Genomic DNA, 24066 nt, shown 5'->3' on the forward strand with positions numbered 1-24066 from the left:
AAAAAACGAGAGAACACAGGTTTGGCAGCCAACAGAGAAGCCGCGGGAGCATCAGTTACCAGAAAATCTCCCTCAACATTTCAAGTTTGAAACAGTCTTGAAACAGAGAACATAAAGAAAAGAGAAATTCTTACACAGTATATTGTTTCATAGCCTGACAGAAGAGGAGGGAAGTAGAAATAAATTAAATGCCATTACATAACAGTATAAGTAGCATTTGAAGAATGCAAGGTTTGATTTACCAATTAAAAAACCTGAAACTGCAAAAGTGAACATTCAAATGTTGCATTTTCATTCTGATTAGTACAAGCAAAGGATTTTCTGGTATTATTTGCAAGTACCCAAGATAAGTAGATGAGAGCTCCTAAACAGCTCTGAAAAACATGTATCAGTTTCACTCAACTATGGTGGAATTGTTCAGAGTTCTGCTATACTGTGAAATGGCAAACATTGTGGCATATATTTGTAGGTGGATACTCTAGACATAAGTTGCTAATTTACAGCCTTACTCCCTTACAGGGAGTTTTAAGGTGCAAGTTCTTGCTGGCATTAATATTATACAATTAAAGTAAGCATGCAACAAAGACACTACATGCAGATTTGTAGGCTCCTCTATGCAGGCTATTGACAGGTATATAAAGTGCAACATCCAGAGAAGTACAGGACGGCAGGCTGCGATGGGAAGGGTAAACCATCAGGGCAAGAAACACAGAAAAAAAGCACACCATGCTGCTCAGCCTGAGATTCTCAGCAAAAATACGTTAATGGAGTCAAACAGAGGCACTAAACCTATTCCTTTAAGCAGTAAAAGACGATGATGAAGTAGGTTCCCCAGAATTACTCTGCTAGAGCAGTTAGAGTAGCACCAAGCAGACTGGAGGCTGAAAACATCCCTCTCCAACACACACAAACCTTGAAAGGATGCAACTAACAAGGAATGAAAGCCATTACTCAAACCCTATCAGACCTCTTCCTAACTCTAAATACCTTTTCTGCCCTCCTGCCAGTGACTAGTGCTTCCATAGCCCAGACAGCTAACATAGGCATAGGTCCCAGCCTCCACTACTTTATTTTTAAATTACTCTGCTGGGCTGGAGCCTGTTCGTTCCAGCTTGTGTGCAGGGCTGTGACCTGTGGGCCTTTCCATTTCTTCTGTGGAAGCAGGACCCAGCTCTGGGTATTCATGTCCTGCAAGAGCTTTGAGCAGCTGCCTGTCTTCAGCCACCCCTGCTCACCTGCGTCGGGCAAGAGAAGCAGAGCCCTGCTCTCCCCAGAGCACTTGTTCTCTTCTCCAGGTGGACTGAAATAACTCAATTCCCCTTTAAAGAAAACAAACAACAAACCCCAAAAACATCCAGATCATCAGCAATTCTTCATGTGAAAGTGTTTTAAATCTGAAAATTCGGTGCTGAGGGAAGTGTATCTGTTTTCAAGCAGAATGAACAGGTTTTTAAGTACTTATCCTCTAAGCTATGAAAAGAGAAAGTAAACAATGAAACACATGGAAGAAGCTGAAGAGAACTGGAGATTTAACACAGAGGACATCAAATTTTTAAGTTTAGTTTTAAAACTAAAAAAAGCACACATTTTCAGAATGACTTTTACTAAGTTTAGTTACAAAAAAAAAAAAGAAAAGAGATCTCTCCTTGCTGCTTAATGTGCTTTTAATATCTGAAGTTAATGAGGGTGAATTATTTCCGAGTCTGGAAGCCCTTACCCAAAAAAAAAACCCCTCTTTATTTAAAAATAAATTTCTCAAAATTTAATTAAAAAGTATACAAAAAAACCCCAAACAAGTGTGCATGTAAGATGGAAAATACTGATCAAAGTATCAGACTGGGAAGTGCTCACCCCATGAGGTGTGAGGGGTTCAGAGACACATTAAGTCGTTCCACTGAAAGCCTCAGAAGGCACAGGCAAACCTACACAAGCTGAAACCCCACAAGTTGGAGAGAAATTTCCCACAAGCCTCGTGTGAAAGACTGCCTCCTTATCCTCAAGTCTTTGAATAGTGCTTTTCTTCTGAAACAAAGTGTATGAGGTACAGCGAACAAACTGTAAAGGTAACTAGGCCTTTTGTCATATAGTTCCTCCACCCACTTGTACTTTACTGCACAATAGCTCGTTTACAGATTCAGACCACTCCAGCTCCACACAGAAACAATCCTGTATTGTGAAGTGAATCTACCACAGGAGTAAAAATCTAAAAATACTGCAAAAAGTCTATAACAATCATTTAGTAGAACTCTACGGTTCTTCCCTTAGAGACAAAGGCTTTCCCAATTTGAATGGGTAATAACAGACTTAATCACTCCTTACTTTTGTGACTAATAGCCTGCAAAAGCAAAGAATACATATGAACCCTATGAAGCTGTTTATCTCTTAAAATAAAAAGATGATTTGCACTGAAGTAAAAGTAGCCGTAGTGTAAAAACCCGTGTCATTGCCCCCCCCTCCCTGCCCCCCATGTCCACTGGGGAGAACAAAGCACTGTGTAGCACAGATCCATTTCTGCACGTGATACCCAAGACAAGCTATATGTGTTTGTTTACACCAGTGGATAAGCACAGCAGCTACAAAACAGTGATGGGTAGAAAAACTAGCAAATCACATGGATCAGCCAGCAATCTGCCTAGTCAGCTGCACATTAATGCAAGTAAATCATGAGAGACCAGTTAGGCTGTTGGGAAAGTCTGGAAGAAAAGACGGATAGCCTACCTACACTCTACTTGCACTTTCACCTCACAGAGAATAGTTACTCCATCCCCCACAAGCCGCTATAATAGAATAAAGATAAACGCAGGGATTATGCCAAGTTGACCCCAGGCTTTGTTCTTTCCCTCCAAGCACATCCAGTGAAAAGGTCTAAACACACATCTGATTTGACAAGCATTCAGACTCACAAAGAACGTGGTGAAAGTGAAATCATACTTGGGGCATTCATGGGTCCCTATGTCAAAGGTCATTCAGCAGTGCTTCAGCTGCTGCTTGCTAGGATTTGAAGTGAACTAGTTTAAACCCCCATTGCCACAAACATCGACATAGAGTTTATGCCAGCCAAATATATGTCACAGCATGTTTAGCAAAATTTAGCTCAGTGATAATATAATTTTTGCACAAACACTTGATCCTCGCAACTGGCACTGTCTCATCTAGAAAAGATGGATAATTTTCCTTTTTAGCCAGATTCCTCACGTCAACTCACATAACTCATCTGCAGAATACTGAATTATTATTAGAAAGAAGGTCGGAACAAAGCATTTATACACCTTCCCTCTTTAAATAAAAAACCCACATTTTTTTCTACCTAACTAAAGGTTAATCAGTTGATTCAAGCAGAAAAACATCACATTTCAATCACTTAGCTAAACCAGAGAGCTCAAAAAGCTTTATCAAATAACTTGCCATTGATTTTCTCAGTTTATCAAATATTATTCAAGTCTTCCAGCTGCCATTAAGGATGTTTAAAGAAGGTGCATTAGAAACTATGTTGAAACAGTAGCAGGCCAGGCAGCTTCAGGGCTACAAAAAGTGGGGGAGCAGCAACCAAAAACCTGCTGAGAAATAACAACAGTGCAGGAAAACAAATGTATTCTTCCAAAGCCTTTGTGAAGCTCGCTCTCAGCTACGGGCAGCACAGTGGTAAGCCCAGCTGTCGATTCAGCAAGCTGCAAGACTGTCACTCCAATACAGGTCACAGTTCAGCAAGCAAGTTGTTATTTGTTTTTACTGCTGATGAAGAGGTCTACTCTTTAAAAAGGGGCATTTCCGAGGCAATGTTTTCCTAGGAACAACTATATGCCTTTATGTATTACATAAACTACAGCATTTTGCCACCAGTAGACATCTTTACTCGAGAAAATCTCAATCCTCACTTTATTACAGGAGGTGGTTCCATATAAGGATGCTGGTTTGCCATAGCTGGCAGAGATGTTTCTGTCACTTTGTCAGCAACCCAGACTTTTCCAAAGCTGATGAGTAGGGCACCAACATCTCCTCCTACTACCGCTCCTAGCTCCTATGCCGAAGCACTGTGAGCGCATGTGCCAAAAAGCAGCCTCTATTCCTTATGGTTTTCACCAAAGCCATAAAATTTGGTAACAGCAGACATAGGATCCCCCCACCAACTACGTCTCAAGGAAGCAGCAAGACGGTCATGTTTAGTGGGACGCACGCCATTACATGATGGGAATTAGTTACATTACATGCTCTCATCTCATCCACTAGGGCATCGATTGAAATAACCTTTGGGCAGAAGACAGTCTTTATCCTTTTGACAAATGGGAAAAAAACACTCAAGGAAGCACAAAATACGCTTGTTCTTTTTGGCTAAGGAAATATGCCCTCTAAACCTCTGGATGCTCAGTATGACATTCATTTGCACCCTTCCCTATTAATAACTAAGAATCCAGTTTAAGTAGAAGATTGGAACAAAATATTCAGTCTTTGAGGTTATGTCAGAGTCCTCATGCCTAAATGGAAACCCACATGTAATAGGTTTTCCATGAGTGTCACGCCTGCAGAAACGGAGAAAAACAAAAAAATAGGGACACACTTCTAAAGGGTTTGAGACAGGAGAGATGACTAAAAAACCCTTGTTCTTCCTCTGTGAGACTATAAGGATGACAACGCAAACATCACAAGGCAATGCAGGCCTCACTTCTCTCCAAATCCCTTCTGTCCTCCTCTGGGAACAAAGCACGTTGCTTCCCTAATGCCTGGCAGGTTGTGTTCAGGATGGTACAGAAAGCCCTCCTATTCTATCATGCTGCATAAGCAAACAGATTTGTCATGTTGATGCATTTGCTTACTAGTTTTAGAATATTCTGAGTTTTGTAGATGGCTGTGATGGCTACCAGATAGTTTGGGAATTTGCGAGGTACAGAGAAATAAGATTCAATTAGCAAAATTAAAAAAAAAAAAAAAGAATCAGAGGTATTTATTAGGCATCATCAATAACACCCAAGGCAGTAATATCAACATGCTTTTGGCTGTATGGTTTTCCAGAACACGCTTACGAATCAAAAGGAAATCTAAGGGCAAGCACATGTGAATGAATCTGAAAGACTTTGAACACATGCTTCCTCCAAAACAGAACTTGACAGTCCTTGTTCTCATATGCTACAGGCTGATGAGTTGAGGATTACATTTCAGTCTTTGCAAGTTATCTAAATTAAAGAGTTCCCAACTGTAACAGACAATGTCCACTGAAGTACTTTGCAACAGTCACATGGGTTTTACATGATTTGCTCCAAGAAACCTCAACCACCTATTACTACAGCAATAATCATAAGCTTTATTTAAGCTCAAAAACATCAATTTGGCTTTTTAGTAGCATTTTTTTCCATTCTCTAAAACAGTCTTGCTTGGAAGAGGAGGAGGGGGAAGAATGGAGGTGAAAATACACTGTAGCTCTGCATATTGTAAAATATTGCAGTTCTTAGACAGTTAGATGAGATAGCATAACAGAGTTCACTACCTCATGCAAGAGCACTGACACATTTAACTTGTCTTAAGAATTACTCAACTCCAGGACAAGAAAAAAACATAAGGCTTTTTAACATCTGTTTCTGAAGTGCATCTAAAAGACTATTTTCAGAAAAGAAATCCCACAAAACTGGAATCACCAGGATTCACATAGAGCCTACAACACACAGAAAGCTGACAACAAGCGATATCTCAGTCATAAAAACACATACTCTAACTTGTCTACTGCAGAAACACAGTTCTATTCTACCTATGGAAAACATCACACAAATAAAACTGAGATAAACTGCATGGTTCTAGGCTGAACTAGGGAGCAAAAGCAATTCACTGTAAAAACTATGAGTTTCCACATCTTCATAGCACTGTGTTTGTCAAAGCTTAATACAAGGGTTGGCCATCAGGATTCACAAAAGGAAAATCAAGGGGAGGGTACAAGAATGCACCTTGCAGGCATCTCATTTTGTGACAAGCATTGCACTTTTGTTTATACAAGGCCTTCTGTAAATTCATACATTGGATACTTTACAGAGGAGACACTAAGCTTTTGCCACCTCCTCCTCACTCCAATCAGCAAACAAAAGACAATCTGTTCACAGAAAGTTTTAAAATATGTTGTAGCTTGAGTTAAATCTAGCAGTAAATATTCTGAACTGGCTACCTTTTAAGCCTGAAAATACGGATTTCCAGGTTTCTCCCCCATGCCACCTCAGGCACTCCACAGCTCTGCAGCTGGTGGCCTTAATTATCATCCTAAACTCAGGATTCCAAGTCTACTGCACTAGTATTTGCCAATAAAAAATTACAAAGAGATCTTAAACATCAACACAAAGGCTGATAAAATTGAAAGCTAACCTTGTTTATTATTACTAGGACTACATTCTACTAGTGTATTTTTCAATAAAGAACTTCAATCAGACTACTTAACTAAAAGCCTATTTCCATACTAGTGGGGCCCAGCTAAAGTTCTCAGAAATTCCTGGTTGCATTGAATTTGTCTGAAAGGGACATTTGGAAATGGTCTACAGCTTAGTCAGACAGACTGATGTGTCATATCACTGGTCACTGATGAAGAGCAATCATACAACTCTAGGAAACAAGAACACTAAGTTCCACACCCCTCTCTCCCCACCCACAATGGTATATACCCCATCACAAGACTTCTTTTATGAATGTTTGGAATATTTTAGCACAGATCTTTTCATATCAGCAGACTTTCCTCATGCATGGTGTTTGAACCAGTTATGCCATTCTTGCAGTCTATACAACACAGAAAACAGAGTAAAACTATCTGCCAGAAGAATATTTTTTCTATGTTACCTAAATACTTTTAAGATAATGAAAGCCATATTTCCTACAGTTCTTTTTGGTTAAGTGGAGCTTTCAACTGTTTTACCACTTTGTCTTTGGAATATTTTGCAATTTTCCAGATCTGTCCTGAAAACCAGCTATGGCACACCACTGTAGCCATATTGGGCTGGGTCAGTCCAAGGCAGTTAATACCCTTCTCCGGCTGATGTGCAATTATGAAAATCACATAGAAGATGGGAACAGTTTTAGATTTTTTTAATTCATATTCATTAATGCAGCTTAGGAAAGTTGCATTTATGTGCAGCATATTGGTTTCAGTAGTGCCAATAAAGTTACAGATGTTGAAAGATTTGTGAAATAATGTAGCTACCTCCTTCCCCCGTAACACAGTTCACTTTCTTATTTTTACTCAGATGTCTTTGCATGACCTACCCGTGAATACACCTCCCTTTCCATCTATGACTGCAGAAACTAGTGGCTTCCTACTGTAAACCACAGCAATCACATGGGACAAGGAAAGAGGAGATAAGAAAAACCCCACAAATCTCTTAATAAACTAGTCTGGAACATATTTTATTTGTCACCAGCTACAGACTACCCACTGTTGGAGATAGTTAACTAAGCTTTAGTTTTATCACCAGCTTCCTTCCTAAGCAGCTACAGTCTTCAGCACCATAAAAAGCTCATATGATCATAGAAACAATTCTGAACTACATAATAAAAATGCATGTAAAGTGAATTGATACTGCCGTAAGGGAGCAGCATCTGGGGAGCTCTGTGATATAATCAGTCTCAAAATCATTCTCAGTTGTTTCCTTTTTCTTGGGGGAACATGCAGAGCTGGCAGACTTTATTGGAGGAGAGAAAGGGAGTACAACTTTTTAGGAACGGTTTTTGCTTAAGGCAAATCAATGCAAGAGCGTGGGGAAAAGTTGGTTTGTAAAGTATGGCTAAAAGGAGATCTTCAAGGGATGTCAACCTTACAGCAAATACCCTACATGTCCAGAACAGTCACAATGAGATCTGGCAGTGGCTAACAGAATGAAAAAAAAAAAAATAAATAACACAAAGCTTGTTCAAACAGTATTCCCATTTTATTTATTAAAAGTTTCAATTTGTACATTTTGCTACTAAAGCATAGTTTTGCAGAGTCCACTTAGGTTGTATCCACAGTGACGTATTGAACAGATTTCAACAGTGAGACAGACATTTAAGGCTTTTCTTTACAATTAAGCATTTTAGGACAAGCTTTGCATGTTTTAACATGGAAATGTTAAATTCGTTTATACTCTATATAACAAATTGGTTTTATGCTGAATTGCCAGTTAAGTTTGGAAGCTAACATGTATCTGAAGCTGCCTTCATTTCCTGAGCAGATGCAATCCAGGAAGATCTTCCACTCAGCACAAATTAACGTAGTGTACCTCTCTTTTTTAGTGGGGAGAGCACCTTTTAGAACTTGAATGCCACAAAAACAAGCTAACAAAAAAGTCTTTTTGAAAGCTATAACTAGAAGTTGGAAGTGCACAAGTAGCCACTACTACTTATGGACACAAACTGTAGACAATTGAGAGGGTTTTTTAAACACCAGATTCTTACAGTGGGTAAGAACAGCTGTCAGAAAAACTTGAAAGGATTCATAGTTATTTTTCCTGCTACTGTGCTTCTGCACACAGACTCGTGTGTTTGTTTGATCCAACTCTCTACAGCTTTATATTTTATATCTTCCTCCAACATCTGGATTCCCTCTGTTTCAGTCAACCATGTTTCTGGCCCAATTTCCTTCAAATCTGTATTAGTACATCTTCCAAAAGACTTAATAAACCTAACACTCCTGCAGGGGAGATTATGTAATCCTATAACTAAGCAAAACACTTGAAATAAAAAAATTGAAAAGAAAGAAAAAAACCACACACACCTGCACGATGAAAATGAAACTGAGCCATCATGCTGTTACTCCCTTCCTTCCCCACACATATGCAGCAATCAGGAAGAGCAAGTAGTACATCACCCATTTAGCTCATCAGTATTTTCCTGCTAGAAGAATCTTTATTACTCTGTAAAGCAAATAGGAATACTTTTGACAGTTGCAAAAAAAAAGTTTATTTTACATCAATTAACATGATCATAAGCCAAAGGCTACTCTCCATCTCCCCAATACAGATATCCTCATTGCAGGCTTGTCATTTTTTGCTTTATAACTGAGTCATTTTATTGTATGCAAAAAGCCCCAGGCACTTTGTACAGCCCATTACTCTTTGCTGCCCACATTCAGATGGCTAATCTGCTATCAGCCAGAAGCTTGACAGACAAAAGGAAAAGGCAGGAAAACAGCACATGCAGTTGCACATGCGCACACCCTCTTCAGCTACAAACTGTTTTGACAGTAGACCCAAGAATGAACAAGACACACATTTGATTGACAGTCCTACTTAACACTTCTGTGGTTGAAGGAAGACACACAAGATCTTTCAAGGTAGACAGGCTGGGGAAATATTTAAAGGACAAAAAGCTTAACTAGGATGCCCATTTAAGGTACACTAATGCACAACCTGGAAGACTTTACTCAGTAAGCAAGCAACTTGGAACTTGAAAAGTCAAACATTTTTTTTTTATTCTGAGAATTTGCTACACAAGACCTTCAAAATGCTTAAAAATATTGTCAAAAGTTAGAAAAATGAAAAAAAGGCTAAATAGGCAACTGTAAACTATTAGAACAAGACATTTGGCAAGTAATCAATTTCAGCACTTCTGTTTTCTTACCTGCTCAGAAAACAACTCAGACCTTTTAGAAAAGTTGTATTTTGCCTATATGCCAAACTGTTGTGACACATACATATGCAAAAAGAAAATACAGTGAAATGATTTGCATACCATACTGCAACAAGGAGCTTTTTAATTACTTTTCTCAAGTGCTTGACATAAACAAATTGAGAAGGCTTGCAACTTCATACCAAAATAAAGAAGACACCCATGTTTCCTGGAGTTCTTAACTACCTTACTTATTTTGTTTCTGAAGGAAAGCACCTTAGCACTGTCACAGGCAGTACTGGCAAAAATATTTTTTAAGCATCAGATCTACGCACAACAGTTTTCATCAAATACCTTGTAAAAATTTTCTGTCAGGATTATAAACCTCTGTTGCGTGTCATGGTTTTTGTTCAAGTCTATTTGTGACCTTTAGAGCTGGAAAGACAAAATTCCCCTTGTGTGAACTGGCTTAGCTCACAGAAGCAAAGTCTGCCACTAGTTTTAGTCATTCACATGCTGAGGTAAAAACCCGGCTCATCTTTTTAAGGTGCCTGCCTCCATCATGTAACTACCACATCAGCTATGCAGGTTGATCCCTGAAGGTGTGATTAATCAGATGGTGAAAACCACAGAACTATGGCACATTATACTGTGTTATATGTCACTGGAACTATTTCCCTTTTCTGTGCCACAACTACCAATTCAATTTTGTTTCTCATTTCTAAGTTATTCCACTTTTGTCCAGAGAGAGCTTTCCAGCATTTTGATTGCAATGTAGAACCAATTCTATCCACTATTGCTCTAAGTCATACTTAGGGTTCCAAGAACACAGTAGGTCTGTCCATTTCAAATATGGAAAAAGTACAAAGTAAGCCTTACCATGAAGGGCAGGAGTTGTCACAACAGTCTGTTCCATAGAATTAGTCTTGGTGGTTTTAGTATCCTTACAACACTGTTATGAACAATAGTTTACCTTGTGTTATTACAAGGAGCATTCAAGCAAGTGTAATATATCCAATAATTTAATCTAACTACACATATAGAGATATATATAATGTCTGCAACACAAATATCTATTGCAATTGCAAATACACTTTCAGTAGCTAGAATGTATTAAAATAGGTTGTTATAACAAATTGCCAAAATCTGCTACTATCTAAAGTTTAAAGTTGGCAAGAATATTGCTTTTTTGTTGCCTTTGAGACCTGGAAGTTCTGAAATCCCCCACTGAGTCTTGTCCGGCAGGACAAGTTACTTCTCCTGTGGCAGTCTGCAGCACCTCCTCAAAAACAGCACCATCCCCAAGTATTCTGCAACCTTATCTTCTTCTCCCACATGTACAAGGTAAGCAGGAAAAAAAAAACCTACATTTGCATATGTAATTATGGTGTAGCTCAGCAGTGAGCAAAAAATTACTGGAAGTTGAGAACAGATATGCCCAATGACCACACCTTAGTTTTTCAAATGAAAATGCTTTGCAAGGAAGGGGAAGGGACAGCAGCAGGGAAGGAAGCCAGTCATTACAGCTCCAAATCTGCTTCAAAGTCCTTATTCACCACCTCATGCTCTTTGTGGGGCCAACTGTACCTAGGTCCTTCCTGTGAACAATAACACAAGAATGAATCCAGTAGTATGTAACTACTTCTATTTTGCCTCACTTTATCAAATAGCTTTACCGGGAATACTAGGAAGAAAAAAAAAAAAAGCTACGGAAAGACAAAGAAAACGGGATGGAAGACTAAAGAGTCCAGTTCAGGACTTCACATGACTTACAGTAGATAGTTTACAGGAATCTAGGAGAAATAATAAAATGGACTAAAAGGCATGAAAAAGGAAAATCTGATGCATATCTGAAAGCTACACAAGGCAGAAATTCCTCAAGACATTAAGAAAGGCTGTTTAAAGATAAGTGTATTTCAGCAACAGGACAACTCATCTTTTGGACATGAAGAAAAATTACATTAGATCAGGGAAGGGGAAAAGTGTTAGGAAAACAAACAAACAAAAAGTACAACCTGCTTCTTTATGTCAAATCTGCCAGTTTAGCAAAAAGCAACTTAATCTCTGTAATTAAGGTCTGATTTTTCTGTTCCTTGGTTTGCCCTTTTTCAGATGGAATAGATTTCCCCAGGCCTTTTTTAAAATCATACCACATTTGTGGTGTTTTGTAATTTCATTTTGCTTTCTCCCATATACATGCTGCGGACAGATGTCTGCAAAATGGAACAGAAAACTGCCCTCAGTGTCTGTCAGTTGTCTATCAAAGAGAATTTGAAAAGGGATGTTTGCTGAAATAACGAAAACATCACATATCACAATAACTGAAGGTATTCCCAGCATCACTGGTCCAACCAGCATTTGATCCTAACAAGGACAGGCACACTAGTTCATAGGTAAAAATACTCTACCACATCAGACTCTCTTAACCCCTTTACTTCAAGTGTTGTCCATGAAAGTTACTCTCAGGCTCATGGTGAAAGCCAGGTTTATAATCCATTTACCTCCAATGCTCTTGCCAGCCCCTTCAGTGTTCCTGATCTAATGCCTGACCTATGAGAAGCTAAAGAACAGAGAAGGTTGCAGAAAGAAGGATATCTGCATTAAATAAAACAAATATACTTAGAAGAAGTACAGAATACTACGCAGTTAGTTAAGGAACAGTTGTTTCTTCTCCTTCTGATACACAAGTGATTTTACACGTCCTTTCATTGAACAAGGACTGCTACTCATACTCACAGATGCTAACTGAACGGGATGGAATGTCATCTCCGCACAGCCCAGAATTTCTCCTTTTTTTTTTTTTTACTCTCTCTTCTCAGCCATAATTGAGCACCCCAACACATCCGGAAGGATACATTCATCATTAGACATGTTCGTTTGCTTTACATAGTTCTCCAAAAATAGGATCAGTGGAACACATTGAAGACAGAGCAACGGGGAAGATGCTACCAAACAGAAAGCAAACATTTGTAAAGGAAGCAATAAAGGATGCCAGTTTTCAGGCTTTAACCTTTGGGTGACAGCAGCTGTTAACCAAACTGCTTTGAAACAACAGGGGTAAAGTCCTCACATCAAGGAGATTGTGACAGCTGGGAATGACAGCTGAAAAGGAGAGAACTGAAACAGGCCGCTTTTCAAACTTCTCAAAAATGGGAAAGCATATTTTTAGTTAACTTCTGTTGCTCTGAAAAAGAATGTTAAAATAAAAGATACAGTTACCTTACAGTAATGGCATCTGAGAAAAATCACAGAGTGAGGCACAGTAAAAAAAGCCTTCTTTTTTCCCTATTATCCCTTCTGGGAACAAATATTACAAGTGTAAAGAAACCTGGCTAATATGTTCAGCATTAACCAACTGAAACATCTGAATCACTGCCTAGCTGCTCCACACATAAAGATACAAACTTAGCAAGTTTCTTCTTTCCACTCTACCATCACCTATCCTCCTAACACATGAATGTAAGCTGCCAGGTACTCACAGGAGGAATGGGATGTATAGGCCAAGATAAAGGAAGAGAAGGCTCAGGACATATATTTTTACTGCCTGAAAGGTGCTTTCATACTGTGGTGATGGGGGTAGTATTTTTCTCAGGAGTACTGAGGTTTATAAAGCTATGCTGCATTTAACTGTAGTCAGTATTTTAACCATCAAGTCTCACTCCTCTTGACTGGGCTTCCCATTTTTCTTGACTGTCCTACAGAAATATTACTTATCTACACAACAAAGGAAAAAATGGGTTATTAAATAAACAAACTGTGGCTCAATGCAATAGGAAAACTGAAAATAACTCTAATCTTTCTTTAAAGGAGGAGGTCATGCAAAGATTAAAAAGCTACAACTGTGAATGGTTTTTTAAAATATCAAACTTCTGTTACTCTTTCCAACAACTTAAAAATAAGATGCTAGGAACTGGACAACTAGAAAAGCAATCCAAGACTGAGAAACACACAAGCACATGATAATTAGCTCAAGAAATCAACTCAATCAGAATATTAGAGGTAGTGGTTTATAAGAGGTTTAAAAACCTTGCCAACATAACATGGAAGCAGAAAGCATTACAAAAACCTACACACATGAACCCCCCTATACAATTCAGTAACAATTCCAGTACTTAGAGGCATCACTCAACCAGCTGAGGTCAAAGCTATTTACCACTGTGATCTTCTCAGCCAGCAACCAAATGCCACTCCCTGGAAGGCCACTAAGGTGGACCAGAAAGCAGGTATCAGCCCTTGAGTGAGAAGCAAACTACTCCCTTGTCCATTCCATCCTCCCTCCTTCCCCACACATGTTCTTTGCCTTGCCCATGCACTGCTCATACACACAGCCCTCTGCTCTTCATGCTGTGCTTGGAGGTTTGTTCATTTTTTATTTTTTACTTTTAATTACTAAATACTTAAAACAGCATTTCCCTCCACAAGAAAGAATCCCTATCAAAACTGATCTATTGCAGCAACTCATGACTGGAGCTAACCACACATCTTCACTAAATGAAGATACCAGAATACTCTTCACACCCACCTTGCCTCATGCTGCCCAGGCTCTCCAGGCAGGAGCATCACCCACCTGCACCCACAGCCACTTCCCACATGACTCCACCTGTGACAAGCAGCTGTCATGCTAAAAAAGCTAGACTTGCATGTGTTTGTCCCAGTCAAGTAGACTTATCAGCCCAGACACTTACTTACAAGTTTCTGGGAATTTTTTTTTTCTTTTAAGGAGGACTTATGCTTTTTTATTTACCTAGCATTTTCAAGTATTAGAAATACCAGTCACATGCTGAGACTCTTCTTTAGTCACTACTGTCACAACAAAGCCAACATCTGATTAAATCATCTCTGCCCAGATGTTAAACCCCAAGAAAACAGTCCCCTTAACATCCTCCACATAGCAGTATATATGTTGATGTTAACCGCAGGTCTTAAGCTAATTCCCTCCTAATGTGTTTCACTTTTATCTATCCTCAGATAATTGAATTTAAGATTTGGGAATACAGAAAGACACCAGAAGACAAAATTCTACTTCTCTGGCACATCATTACATCAACATTGACTATGAAAACAGGAAACATCACCAGAGAAGACACTATCTTAATACCATCTAAAAATGACTAAACACAGAATTGAATTTTGTATCTTGCCACTTGTTTGCTGAAAGTACAAATACTTCAATACAACAAATATGAAAGAACTTAAATACTTAAGCTGAAAGGAATAGTAACTGCTAAATGATAAAATTGCTCTTTCCCTTTAAGGCTCTAGATCAAGCTAAATGCGAGGGTAGTCCTGAGAATTAAAAATGGACTGAGACTCAGTCTTGCTATGGACTTCCTGTGCGACCTTGGGTAAGTCACTTGAGAATTCAGTTCTCAAAAATAACAGGCCTATTATAGCTGCCAGAATGAAGGACCAATGTTTCTGAGACCACAGATTAAAGTCAGGGTCCTGCTTACTTGCCCAAAAAAAACAAGATCCTACCTGGTGTGAGTCCTTTGGAAAGATGTGCGTAACAACCACCAAAACTTCAGGAATATTGATACTTAGCAGCTGAAAGTTTATCTGGAACTGTACTTTGAAATATAGTATGAAAGCCTACATAAAACCAGAATTATTTTAATTTTTCAACCTCTTTGTTTTGTGTTTTTGTGTGAAACTATAACAAATAGAATCTATCTCCAGAGATGCAGTATGTACTGTTAAACATTGGTTTTACAGTCAACAAAGGACATCATATTCTAATCAGTTTGCAATGCCAATGAATTAGAGTTTTTGAAATGACTACAAACAAATAACAAGTTGAAAGCAATAAGCTTATATTTTTGGTACATAATAATGACTGAATTTAGAAGTAGGGATTCTTAAGAGCCATTCAGCCAGATACTGTAGTTGCAGCAGTTTCTCTGCAATACAGAGCAGCTGCTCAAAAATCAGTTAAAAAACCAAACAAGCAAAAAACTGCAATCCAAGTTTCATGGAAGTTAGTTTTATGTCTATAACATAATAATATAGAGTGCCACAAATATTAAAAGTGTCTGACATCCTTCGCTGGCATCTTAAACCCTATTAAAACATCTGTTTCCACATGAAGAAAGGCATTACAGTCATATTTTGCCTTCAGAATACGCCAGCCTCTCCCCTCACCACCAGAAAACTTCTATAAGAAGAAATGACAGGTTAATACCACAACCTGAGTCCCAGTGGGGAAGGAGGCAGGGGACAAGTGTAGAACCCCTTCCCCCTGCACCACCAACAGATGAGCTCACACACAGCAAGGAGCTAACCAAAGTCAGTAATACCAGTTAACAGGGCCTGTAATGAAGCCCAAAGTCCACAAAAAGACTCGGTGAGAAGGGGTATCTGGTATAACAGAAAATATTCAACAGAAAATTTGGACTGTGTTCAAAGAAGTCAAATCCTCAGACTTTTAACTCAAATATTTAATTTCAATTACTTGTATGACAGGGAAGACCATGTCAGAAGGACAGTTTCATCTCCTTGCTACTTTTCATCAACCTCTTCAGCAGCACACTTACAGAGTCCTACAAGCAGGGAAAACTGTTTCAGGCAACTAGTCATCTTAAAAAAACCTGCCTCAGGTAGTTAATTGCCTTAAAATACTCTACTTCACAACTGTTAAAATAACAAGCACTGACTACTAAGAGAAAAATGAAGACATAATGACCCTTTAAAGAGTCTTTCCATCATATTTCAGTAGTTAACATTAAAACAGAAGTATTATTTGTTTATATGAGAGAAGATTTCCCTGGACTCAAACAGTTAATTCAGTTGTCCATGTAGACCTGTTCACTGTGCCTGGAATTTTAACTCGGGCTACATTCCACAAATCCCAAATTGCAAATTTAAATTAATGCTACAGTGAAAACATGATACCTAGTCAAAAAGAAAGGCAAGGGGGCAAGAGAAGACAAAAAGGAATGTATCCCAAGCGTCACTAACACCTGACATCCTGCCAGTAGTTAACACCTTGGAGCTAACAGAAATACACCATGCTTTTGCCTTGTTCAAAGGCACTTAAGATCTCCTTACAGTCCTTAGCTTTGTAACAAAACTTTATATGAAATTGTTATCTAATAGAAACAAAAAGAAAGGAGATCCAACTGTAAAGCAACTGAAACAGCACTCTAACAAGTCAATCTACATAACCTTTTAACAATGATCTCACTGTTACCAGGGGGTAAAAAAACCCAGAAATTAAAAAAGCTGGCTCATACTCTCTCCTCTCATATACCTGACAGTATGCAGAACTTACTCAGATTCATACAGTCTTCTTTTGCCATTAAATATGTATCTGAAAACCTGAATGCATACTCATGTTATTTTCAGAACACCTACATAGAAGGTGAACATCTTTTTAACCCTCTAGTAAGGAAAGCTTTAAATATTGTGCTTTTTTTATTTGTCTCACAGCATTGCTGAAGAATGGGATGTTTTGCTGTTTAATAAGAGCTAAGACGATCCTATAATGTATGAGAGAATCTAAGAAAGGAACTAATCCTCACCCTGCAAACCAACTTGGAATGAGAAAACTTTTGCTGAATCTATTTGAAACCTACAAAGAAGTCACACGGCACGGCTATGCAGATGACTAGCCAAAAAAAAAAATAAATAAAATAAACCCTCTTTTCTCCTTTTCGTTTCTCTATCAAAAGAAGGAGAGAACGGGAAGAAGCGGACAGAAACAGGGAATCCCGACCAGCACAACGTTTCTGCTTTACCATATGGCCCCAACACTTTGTTAACTCCTTGGCCGTAGCAGATGTTTTTGTGTATTGGCCAGAACTAAGGACAATGACACAGGATAGTTTTCTTCAGGTAGGAAGTGCCAGATTTCCTGGTAAGTGGAGGTTTTAATGGCAGGGCCAATCACCTCTTTTGCTGATCTTCTGTAGGGACCAATAAACAAGGTAGAAAAGGAACCAGCTCTAGAGGTAAGAAGATAAGACTGTCTTTCCAGCCACAGTTAATGCACCAGGATGGCTCCCAAACAGAGAGAAAAAGCCAGGGGGAGGGGAAAGAAAAAAACACAAACCCCAAAACAACAACCAAGCCTCCACAACAAAAGTTTACAGTACAAGAATAGTCGTGTTAAGTTTAACACTAGATAAACAGAAGAAAAGTTTACAGTATAATAACTCGATGCCATAGCCCAGTATTATTCACTAGCATACTGGAAGTGCAATCTCTCTTTAATAATCACATGTTCTGTGAGAAAGCACAGCATAATTTTGCGCTTTTACTTTTTATACTACAGACAAGCCAATTACTGATGCATCTCCTCTATGCTCACTTCTCATTAACATATGATACTCACCTGTAAGAACCAAGTGCATTTAGACTCCTAGGGGAAAAAAAGTCTCATACCTATTTATTTTAAAGGTTAAAGGGTTAACATTTTTCTAGCCTTTTTCTTTAATAAATATTTGCAAGTCAAAAATAAACCCGCTGCTGAGAAATCTCTATTAACCAGAAGCTATTAGCTAACTGATCCTGATGCTTCAATGCACAGTGACTTAAGTTGGTTTTAATTCCTAAAAAAAAAGGAACCAAAACCAGCCTAAAGCAAGACACAATACATTCTACATTGCAGAACTAGTTGATAAAGACTCAGAGGTTTTTTTTTAAATAAAATGAGTGCAGAAACGAGGTCCAAAAGTGATGAAGATGAAAGATACCTGGAATGATATCGCATCTTATACACCTTTTGTTTTCTGAGCGATACACGCTGCAGACAAAACATTTTGTGCTAAACAGCCTTAAATCTGGTTTTCTAATATTAAGCACAAAGGAAAAACACTGACAGCAAGCGTGGTAAATAAATCCCTCCCTTGAGAACGAAAGCAGCAGACAGGAGGGGGCTGACACGCATGCAGGAGAAAACTAAACACCATCTTTTTTTTTCTACCTGCACAAGTTGCCATTTGCTGCAGCAATCAAGAATCCCTTTTCCCCGTTGATTTCAAAAGCTAGGTTTTCAGAAAATTTCTCTCGCAAGTCATCTGTTGATAGGCTCTAAGAGTATTATATTCATATCACTGGATCTTTAAGAGAAAAATCCATTTTCTTTCCTGTTCAGGTAAACATGTTTACAGCTCCTGCACAGACACTGGGTGGTTCAGACTCACATGTCACACACATGTCGTCAGCAACAAGAAAAGCCCCTTTCTCTGATCATCCACATTTTTAATAAGGTAAAGAGAAAAGCACTTTCCAAACTTACCTTTAGCACAGCCAAATCATGAGCTAAATATAAATATTTACACAAGGACAAGGAATTAATAACATGAGCGTGCAAACAAAAATACTTGCTAGAAAACGCACACAGAAAAAAATAAGAAAACCCTTTTAAGTTCAACGCAATCAAACCAACCCGTTAGCCCCTGGAAAGGCCGTCATTTATCACCGTTACGCCCCGAACAGTCAGGATTAGAGAGCTGAAGCACCGATCGCGACTCTGATCTATTTCAGAGACCATTCACTGCGTATGAAAACATCTCAGATCGCAGGCAAAGCCTTCCTATTTGTGACCCTGCACAGGAAATGCCACATGAAACCTAAAATTGCCAAGGAGGGTTACAAAATCTCCTGCTTTACATCCTACTGCGAAGAGTCGTGCTACGAGGACCGAACTACTTCTCCATTTTCCAGAAAATAAGTAGAGTGGATGTTACGAGCGTTTATTCCCCCCGCCGTGTACCTTCCCAATGCATCTTAAAGTAACACACGTACCAAAAAGGGGGGGGAACCACCACCCCACAGCAGCCCTTAAGTCTGAAATGTAAATGTAATTCCTTATATAGACTGCAGCAGCTGGTCACACACGCACGGAGAGCAGAGAGCGGGGGCCCCCGGCCAAACCGTTACCACCCATTATTATACAAACAGGTACCTCCGAAGACAAGAGGGGAAGAAACTTCGCCGCCCGGGCGCAGCCCTCCCTCCCTGCCTGCCTTGCCCACGGCCCCGGCGGGGCGGCCGCGGGGCGCTGCGGGGACCAACTCTCGGCGGGGCGGAGAGGCGGGAGCGGGCGGGGGGGCGCCGGCCCAGGGCGGCCGCGCTGCCCCCGCGCGAATCGCTGCCCGGGGCGGCGGCGGAGCCTCCTCCGTGTGTGTGCTCCCCGCCGGGGCTGCCCCCGGCGTGCCCCCACCGCCGCCCCGCAGCGAGGAGCCGGCCCGCTGCCCCGGCGAGGGGGGCACTCCGGCGGGCGGCACGGGCGCTGCCGGGCGGGCGGCGGGGCGATCCCCGCCCGCGGGGCCGGGGGGAGGCGCGGGGGAGGCCCCGCTCCGCCGGGGCAGCGCGCAGGTAACAAGTTTCGGAGTTGGGGCTGGCGCGGCCGGGCGGGCGGAGGGCGCTCCCCCGGCGCTCCCCGCGGGGCTCCCCGTCCCCACCCGGGCCGGAGGGCGGCGGCGCGGCCGGGGGGCCCCGATCCCGCTGCCGGCGGCGGGGCGGGCGCGGGGCGTGCGGGGGAAGCGGCGTGTAACGGTCCCGGACAGCGGCGGAGTGCGGAGGCACCGCTAGGCGGAGGAGGGAGGCGGCGGCGAGGGAGGCTCCAGGTAGCGGATATAACGGTGCGGAGGGAGCCGCGCTCCCGGCGGAGCCGCGGCGGGGGGAATTACTTTGGCGCTCGCCCGCCCGCCCGACCTCCCCCCTGCGCGCTCGGGACGGCCGTGCCCGGCCCCCGCCCCGGCCCCGCCACCGCCCCGGCGCTGCCCCGCGGGTGACTGACCGTTGTTGCGGCGCGGGTTCGGCTGCTTCCTGCGCTTACACCTGGGGCCATCCGCCATGATCCGCTCGCTGGTGTCTAAATGCTCCAGTCACCTCCTCCCCCGCCCGCCCCCCTCCCTCCCTCCCTCCCCTCCCCCCCGGACCTGGTTTACGACACTGGGTGGTTTTACTTTTACATCACCTTCCTACACCTAGTGCTCGCCCGGAACCTTGTTGCCAGGGGTGACCGGGCGCTTTACGGCAGCGCGTTTGAACGGCGGCGGGGGAAAAAGTTGCGCCCGCAGGTACCGGGGGCGGCGGCACCGCCCGGGCGGGCCCAGGCACACCGACCCCCGGCCGGGGAACCGGGCTATCCCCGCCGGGTGTCGGTGGGCGCCAGCCCACGGAGGGGGGTTCCCGCGGGGGAGCATCGCCGCGCTGAGGGACCGGGCCGCCCCGGGAGCGCCTCCAGGTGCGACCCCCGCAGCGCCCCCAGGTGCGGCGGGGCCGGGCCGGGGCCGGGCCGGGCGGGGCTGTGCCCGTCACCTGGAGGGGCTGGTTCGGCGGTGACGGGCGTCCTGCGTTACAGCTCCAATGGAGAGACAAACAGCTGGACGAGAGTGACGCTGTTCTTGCTGAACCTGCCGTTCTTGCGCTTTCCTGAGTCATACTTCCCGCTTTCGCGGAGAAGAGGTATAAAATTCTATGCCTCTAAAAAAAAAATAATAAAGGGAAAGGAGCAAATTTTCACGAATAATTAATGGAAGACCTCCTTTGGGCTTAATAAACTTACTAAATGTATTAAAAATTAAAGCATTACCGCCAAACGCTTGTGCTATTTATTAACTCTTGCTTTTCGCTTCAGGCAATAAAATAATTTAGTGAGTTTGTTTCTAGGCTTCCTTATTTCTCTCTTTTTTTTTCCCCTCCTTATCCTAGGATGATTCTGTAGAAACTGAAATTCTGTGCTTCTTGGGAATTCTTTTATCTAAACAGATGAAATTTCAGTGCAAGTGTTTCTGTTAATGGGATACTTTCAATAAGAAATTGATACACTGCAGAACTTGAGGTCTTTAGCAATTCCACATCATTTCCACATGCTGTATGTTCACATTCTGTAACATATCACCTCATTTCATGGAAGTGGCATAGCGTGTCTCTAGAAAAGGAACTATTGAACACTGCCGGTTTGTGGGCATACCTTGCATCCCCCTAAAAGCCAGTACAATCAGAAGTGCTTAGAAAAGAAGTATTGCTCTAAAATGGAGGCAGAATTAGGTAAAGATCCAAAGGGATATTTTCCAAATTAATCGTACCAGCAAAAGTGTACAAGAGTACACGTGAGTGTACAAGTGTACAAGTTTTCACATGAAAACATTTTTGCAGGTAAAAATCATTTGTCGGGTATCTCTAAAAAAATTGGTAAATTTAGGTGTATTGTTTTTACATATGTATCTTTACTCAGTGTTGGTTGGCTGCTGACCTCAACATTTTAATAAGGATCTACCTGAGAGTCATTAAAAAAGGTTAACAAATCAAACAATACCACATGTTCGATGGACTAATAGAAGTCATTTAAAAGCATTAGGAACCCCAAATACAAGGGTAGCTAAGAACTGTGACATGAAACCAACTGCAAGATAAAAGTGAAACTTGTCAGCAAGATTTTGAGTGAACGGATTGCAAGCTTTAGGGCAGAATTTTGTTGGTGCTTCAACCTCCTTGCTTGTCAAGTTTTTGTGCAGGAGATACCTGTCACTGTGAAACTGTTTGCAAATGAGGGTTTAAGGTGCTTTGGAATTCTTGGGTGCTTTTTATCATTCAGTGGATGAATTTAAGCAAAATATCACGTACAGGTTTTCATACTAAGTTTTTCGTTCCTTAAAATTAGTCATGGTTTTAGAAGGTAGTTGCAAATAAAAAATAATCTACAAATGTATTTGTAGATTTGTAAGAATATTCCCCTGCATGCCCACACAAAATTCCAGGCCCTCTTTAAGCAACTTTGAAGACCTTATTTGCTTTGAGTTTTGTCACTTTCCACTTCTGGATAAGAATTCTTGTGTCTTCATTTTTGAGCAATTTCTGAGCAGAATCAAGAAAGAAATCGTCTCCTGGTGTTTGTTTTGCTCTTTTTCCAATAGCCATAGTGTCTGTTTGAGCACTAGTCTCTTGAGATTTCCAAGCAGCTGGGAGAAACTGGTGACAACTCCTGCTGGCCATTAGTTTCTGAAGAGCAGAACTGAAACTGGCAGGAGCCTTGGTAGCTCTACACTGCTATAGTTTTGATAAATGAGAAGAGAAAACCAAAGCAATCTTTGTATATGTTATCTTTCATACCAAGGAGGTCTAGAAACCAAAAAAACAGAGGATAGTGTTTTGCATCAAGTTATTGATGACCCCAATCACTATTCATTGTGAAAGGTGTCTCATTCACAACTTGTAAATAGATGTGTGGATGGGTTGCTTTTTTGGTTTTTAAACTTTGATATGTTTAATCCAAGCAACTGGGCGCTTCACATCTTAGTATACGAAGTTCTCATTATTTAATGTGCTGAATTAAGGATGCAGCCACTGACAAACAATTTTGACCTATTACTTTCTTCTAATCCTGGATGCAAACACACTAGTTAAAATTCTTGCTATTTTTGTCATGTTCTGCAGTATATGAACACACTGTATATGTAGTTTAAACTGGTTTGTGCTGCAAGAGTGGAAAATCCTATTTTTCTTTATGGTGCACATGTTTCAATCTGACTTTTCAGTCAAGGATGCAGACATTAATTAATGTATTCTTTGGAAAATCTTAGCAAAGCAGTATGTTTCTTCATCCTCCTAAATGTGGTAATCTTGAGAAGATGTCTCTTTAAAAGAGGAGTTCTGATACAGTGGTTATCCATGATAATTAGATGGTTTCTAGTAATTTGTATGGGAATTTAGGCAACCTAAATAGCTATATTGTAGTTGAAACCTGAGATTGCATAGCTGCTGTACTTCACCCTTTTTGAAATTTATTTCCATTGTCTGAAGATAGGAATTAAAATACTTCCATAGTCACACTGTTGTAAGGATGTTCAAAAACTAACTAATGACTCTTATAGACAGCTTTTCCTGTTTTAAAAATACTCATGTATGTTGTGTTATGATTTATGATCTCTTAAGTATGTATCATTAAATAAAAACAATCAGTCCTCTGTTTGTAGGCCTACTCCTCGTTCATGTTCATGAAATGCAGTTTCACATCCTATCTTGAGTATTGCAGATTTAATGGTGTTCATTTAGTTTAATGAATTTAGAATCACAGTGGCAAATGACTCAGTATATTGTTTCTTGTTTCATTTCCAGTTTGTGGAGATTCTTTTTTTCTTTTTTTTTTTCTGATTTCCATTAGCGAAAACCTATTTTCAATTCTATGTATTTCTTGGAATGTCAGTTCCTAAAATTTATTTTTCAACTGATTATTTTTTCTTTTAGGTTTTTTTTTAAATACGTTTTCACTCCTCTATAGAAACTGTAGTTGGAAGATTTACCGGGAAAACAATGACACAGAAATACGCAGCTTGACTGCAGCTAGCTGAGGAACTAATCTTGAATAAAATGTTGATTTTAGAGATATCAATATACAGGTTTAGTGCCCTTTCAGATGGTTTTCCAGTTTCTGTTTAAGCTTCCAAATGAATCTAATCCATATTGAAGGTGTACCCTGGGATACTGTACAGTCCCAAAAAATAGTAAATCTGCTTGAAATTTGCACATTCACTTAGAGCACAGTTTGTAAATATTTATCAAGAGAAATTA

At 40.7% G+C, this 24066-nt stretch overlaps 1 protein-coding gene and 1 long non-coding RNA gene across 5 annotated transcripts in view; one reads left to right on the forward strand and one right to left on the reverse strand.

The window, feature by feature from the left end:
* The window catches only part of ZEB1 (zinc finger E-box binding homeobox 1), a 122055-nt gene extending 101680 nt beyond the window's left edge, over positions 1-20375 (reverse strand). The window contains exon 1 of one of the 4 annotated variants that reach the window (XM_027717305.2): positions 20291-20375. In XM_027717305.2, the coding sequence (XP_027573106.1) occupies positions 20291-20348 (58 nt within the window). In that variant the 5' untranslated portion in view covers positions 20349-20375. Of the gene's footprint in view, positions 1-8713; positions 8800-19453; positions 19540-20290 lie in introns of those variants that run through there. The other 3 variants (XM_039380637.1, XM_039380638.1, XM_039380636.1) reach the window with 3 other exon arrangements.
* LOC113986009 lies at positions 19969-21153 on the forward strand. The gene is made up of 2 exons (XR_003540031.2): positions 19969-20573; positions 20858-21153. It is a non-coding gene; the product is annotated as an uncharacterized LOC113986009 (long non-coding RNA).
* Positions 21154-24066: the final 2913 nt, after the last annotated feature.

Source organism: Pipra filicauda, unplaced genomic scaffold, assembly GCF_003945595.2.
Source record: "Pipra filicauda isolate LSUMZ 115617 unplaced genomic scaffold, ASM394559v2 scaffold1_size10287979_pilon, whole genome shotgun sequence".
Lineage (NCBI taxonomy): Eukaryota > Metazoa > Chordata > Aves > Passeriformes > Pipridae > Pipra > Pipra filicauda.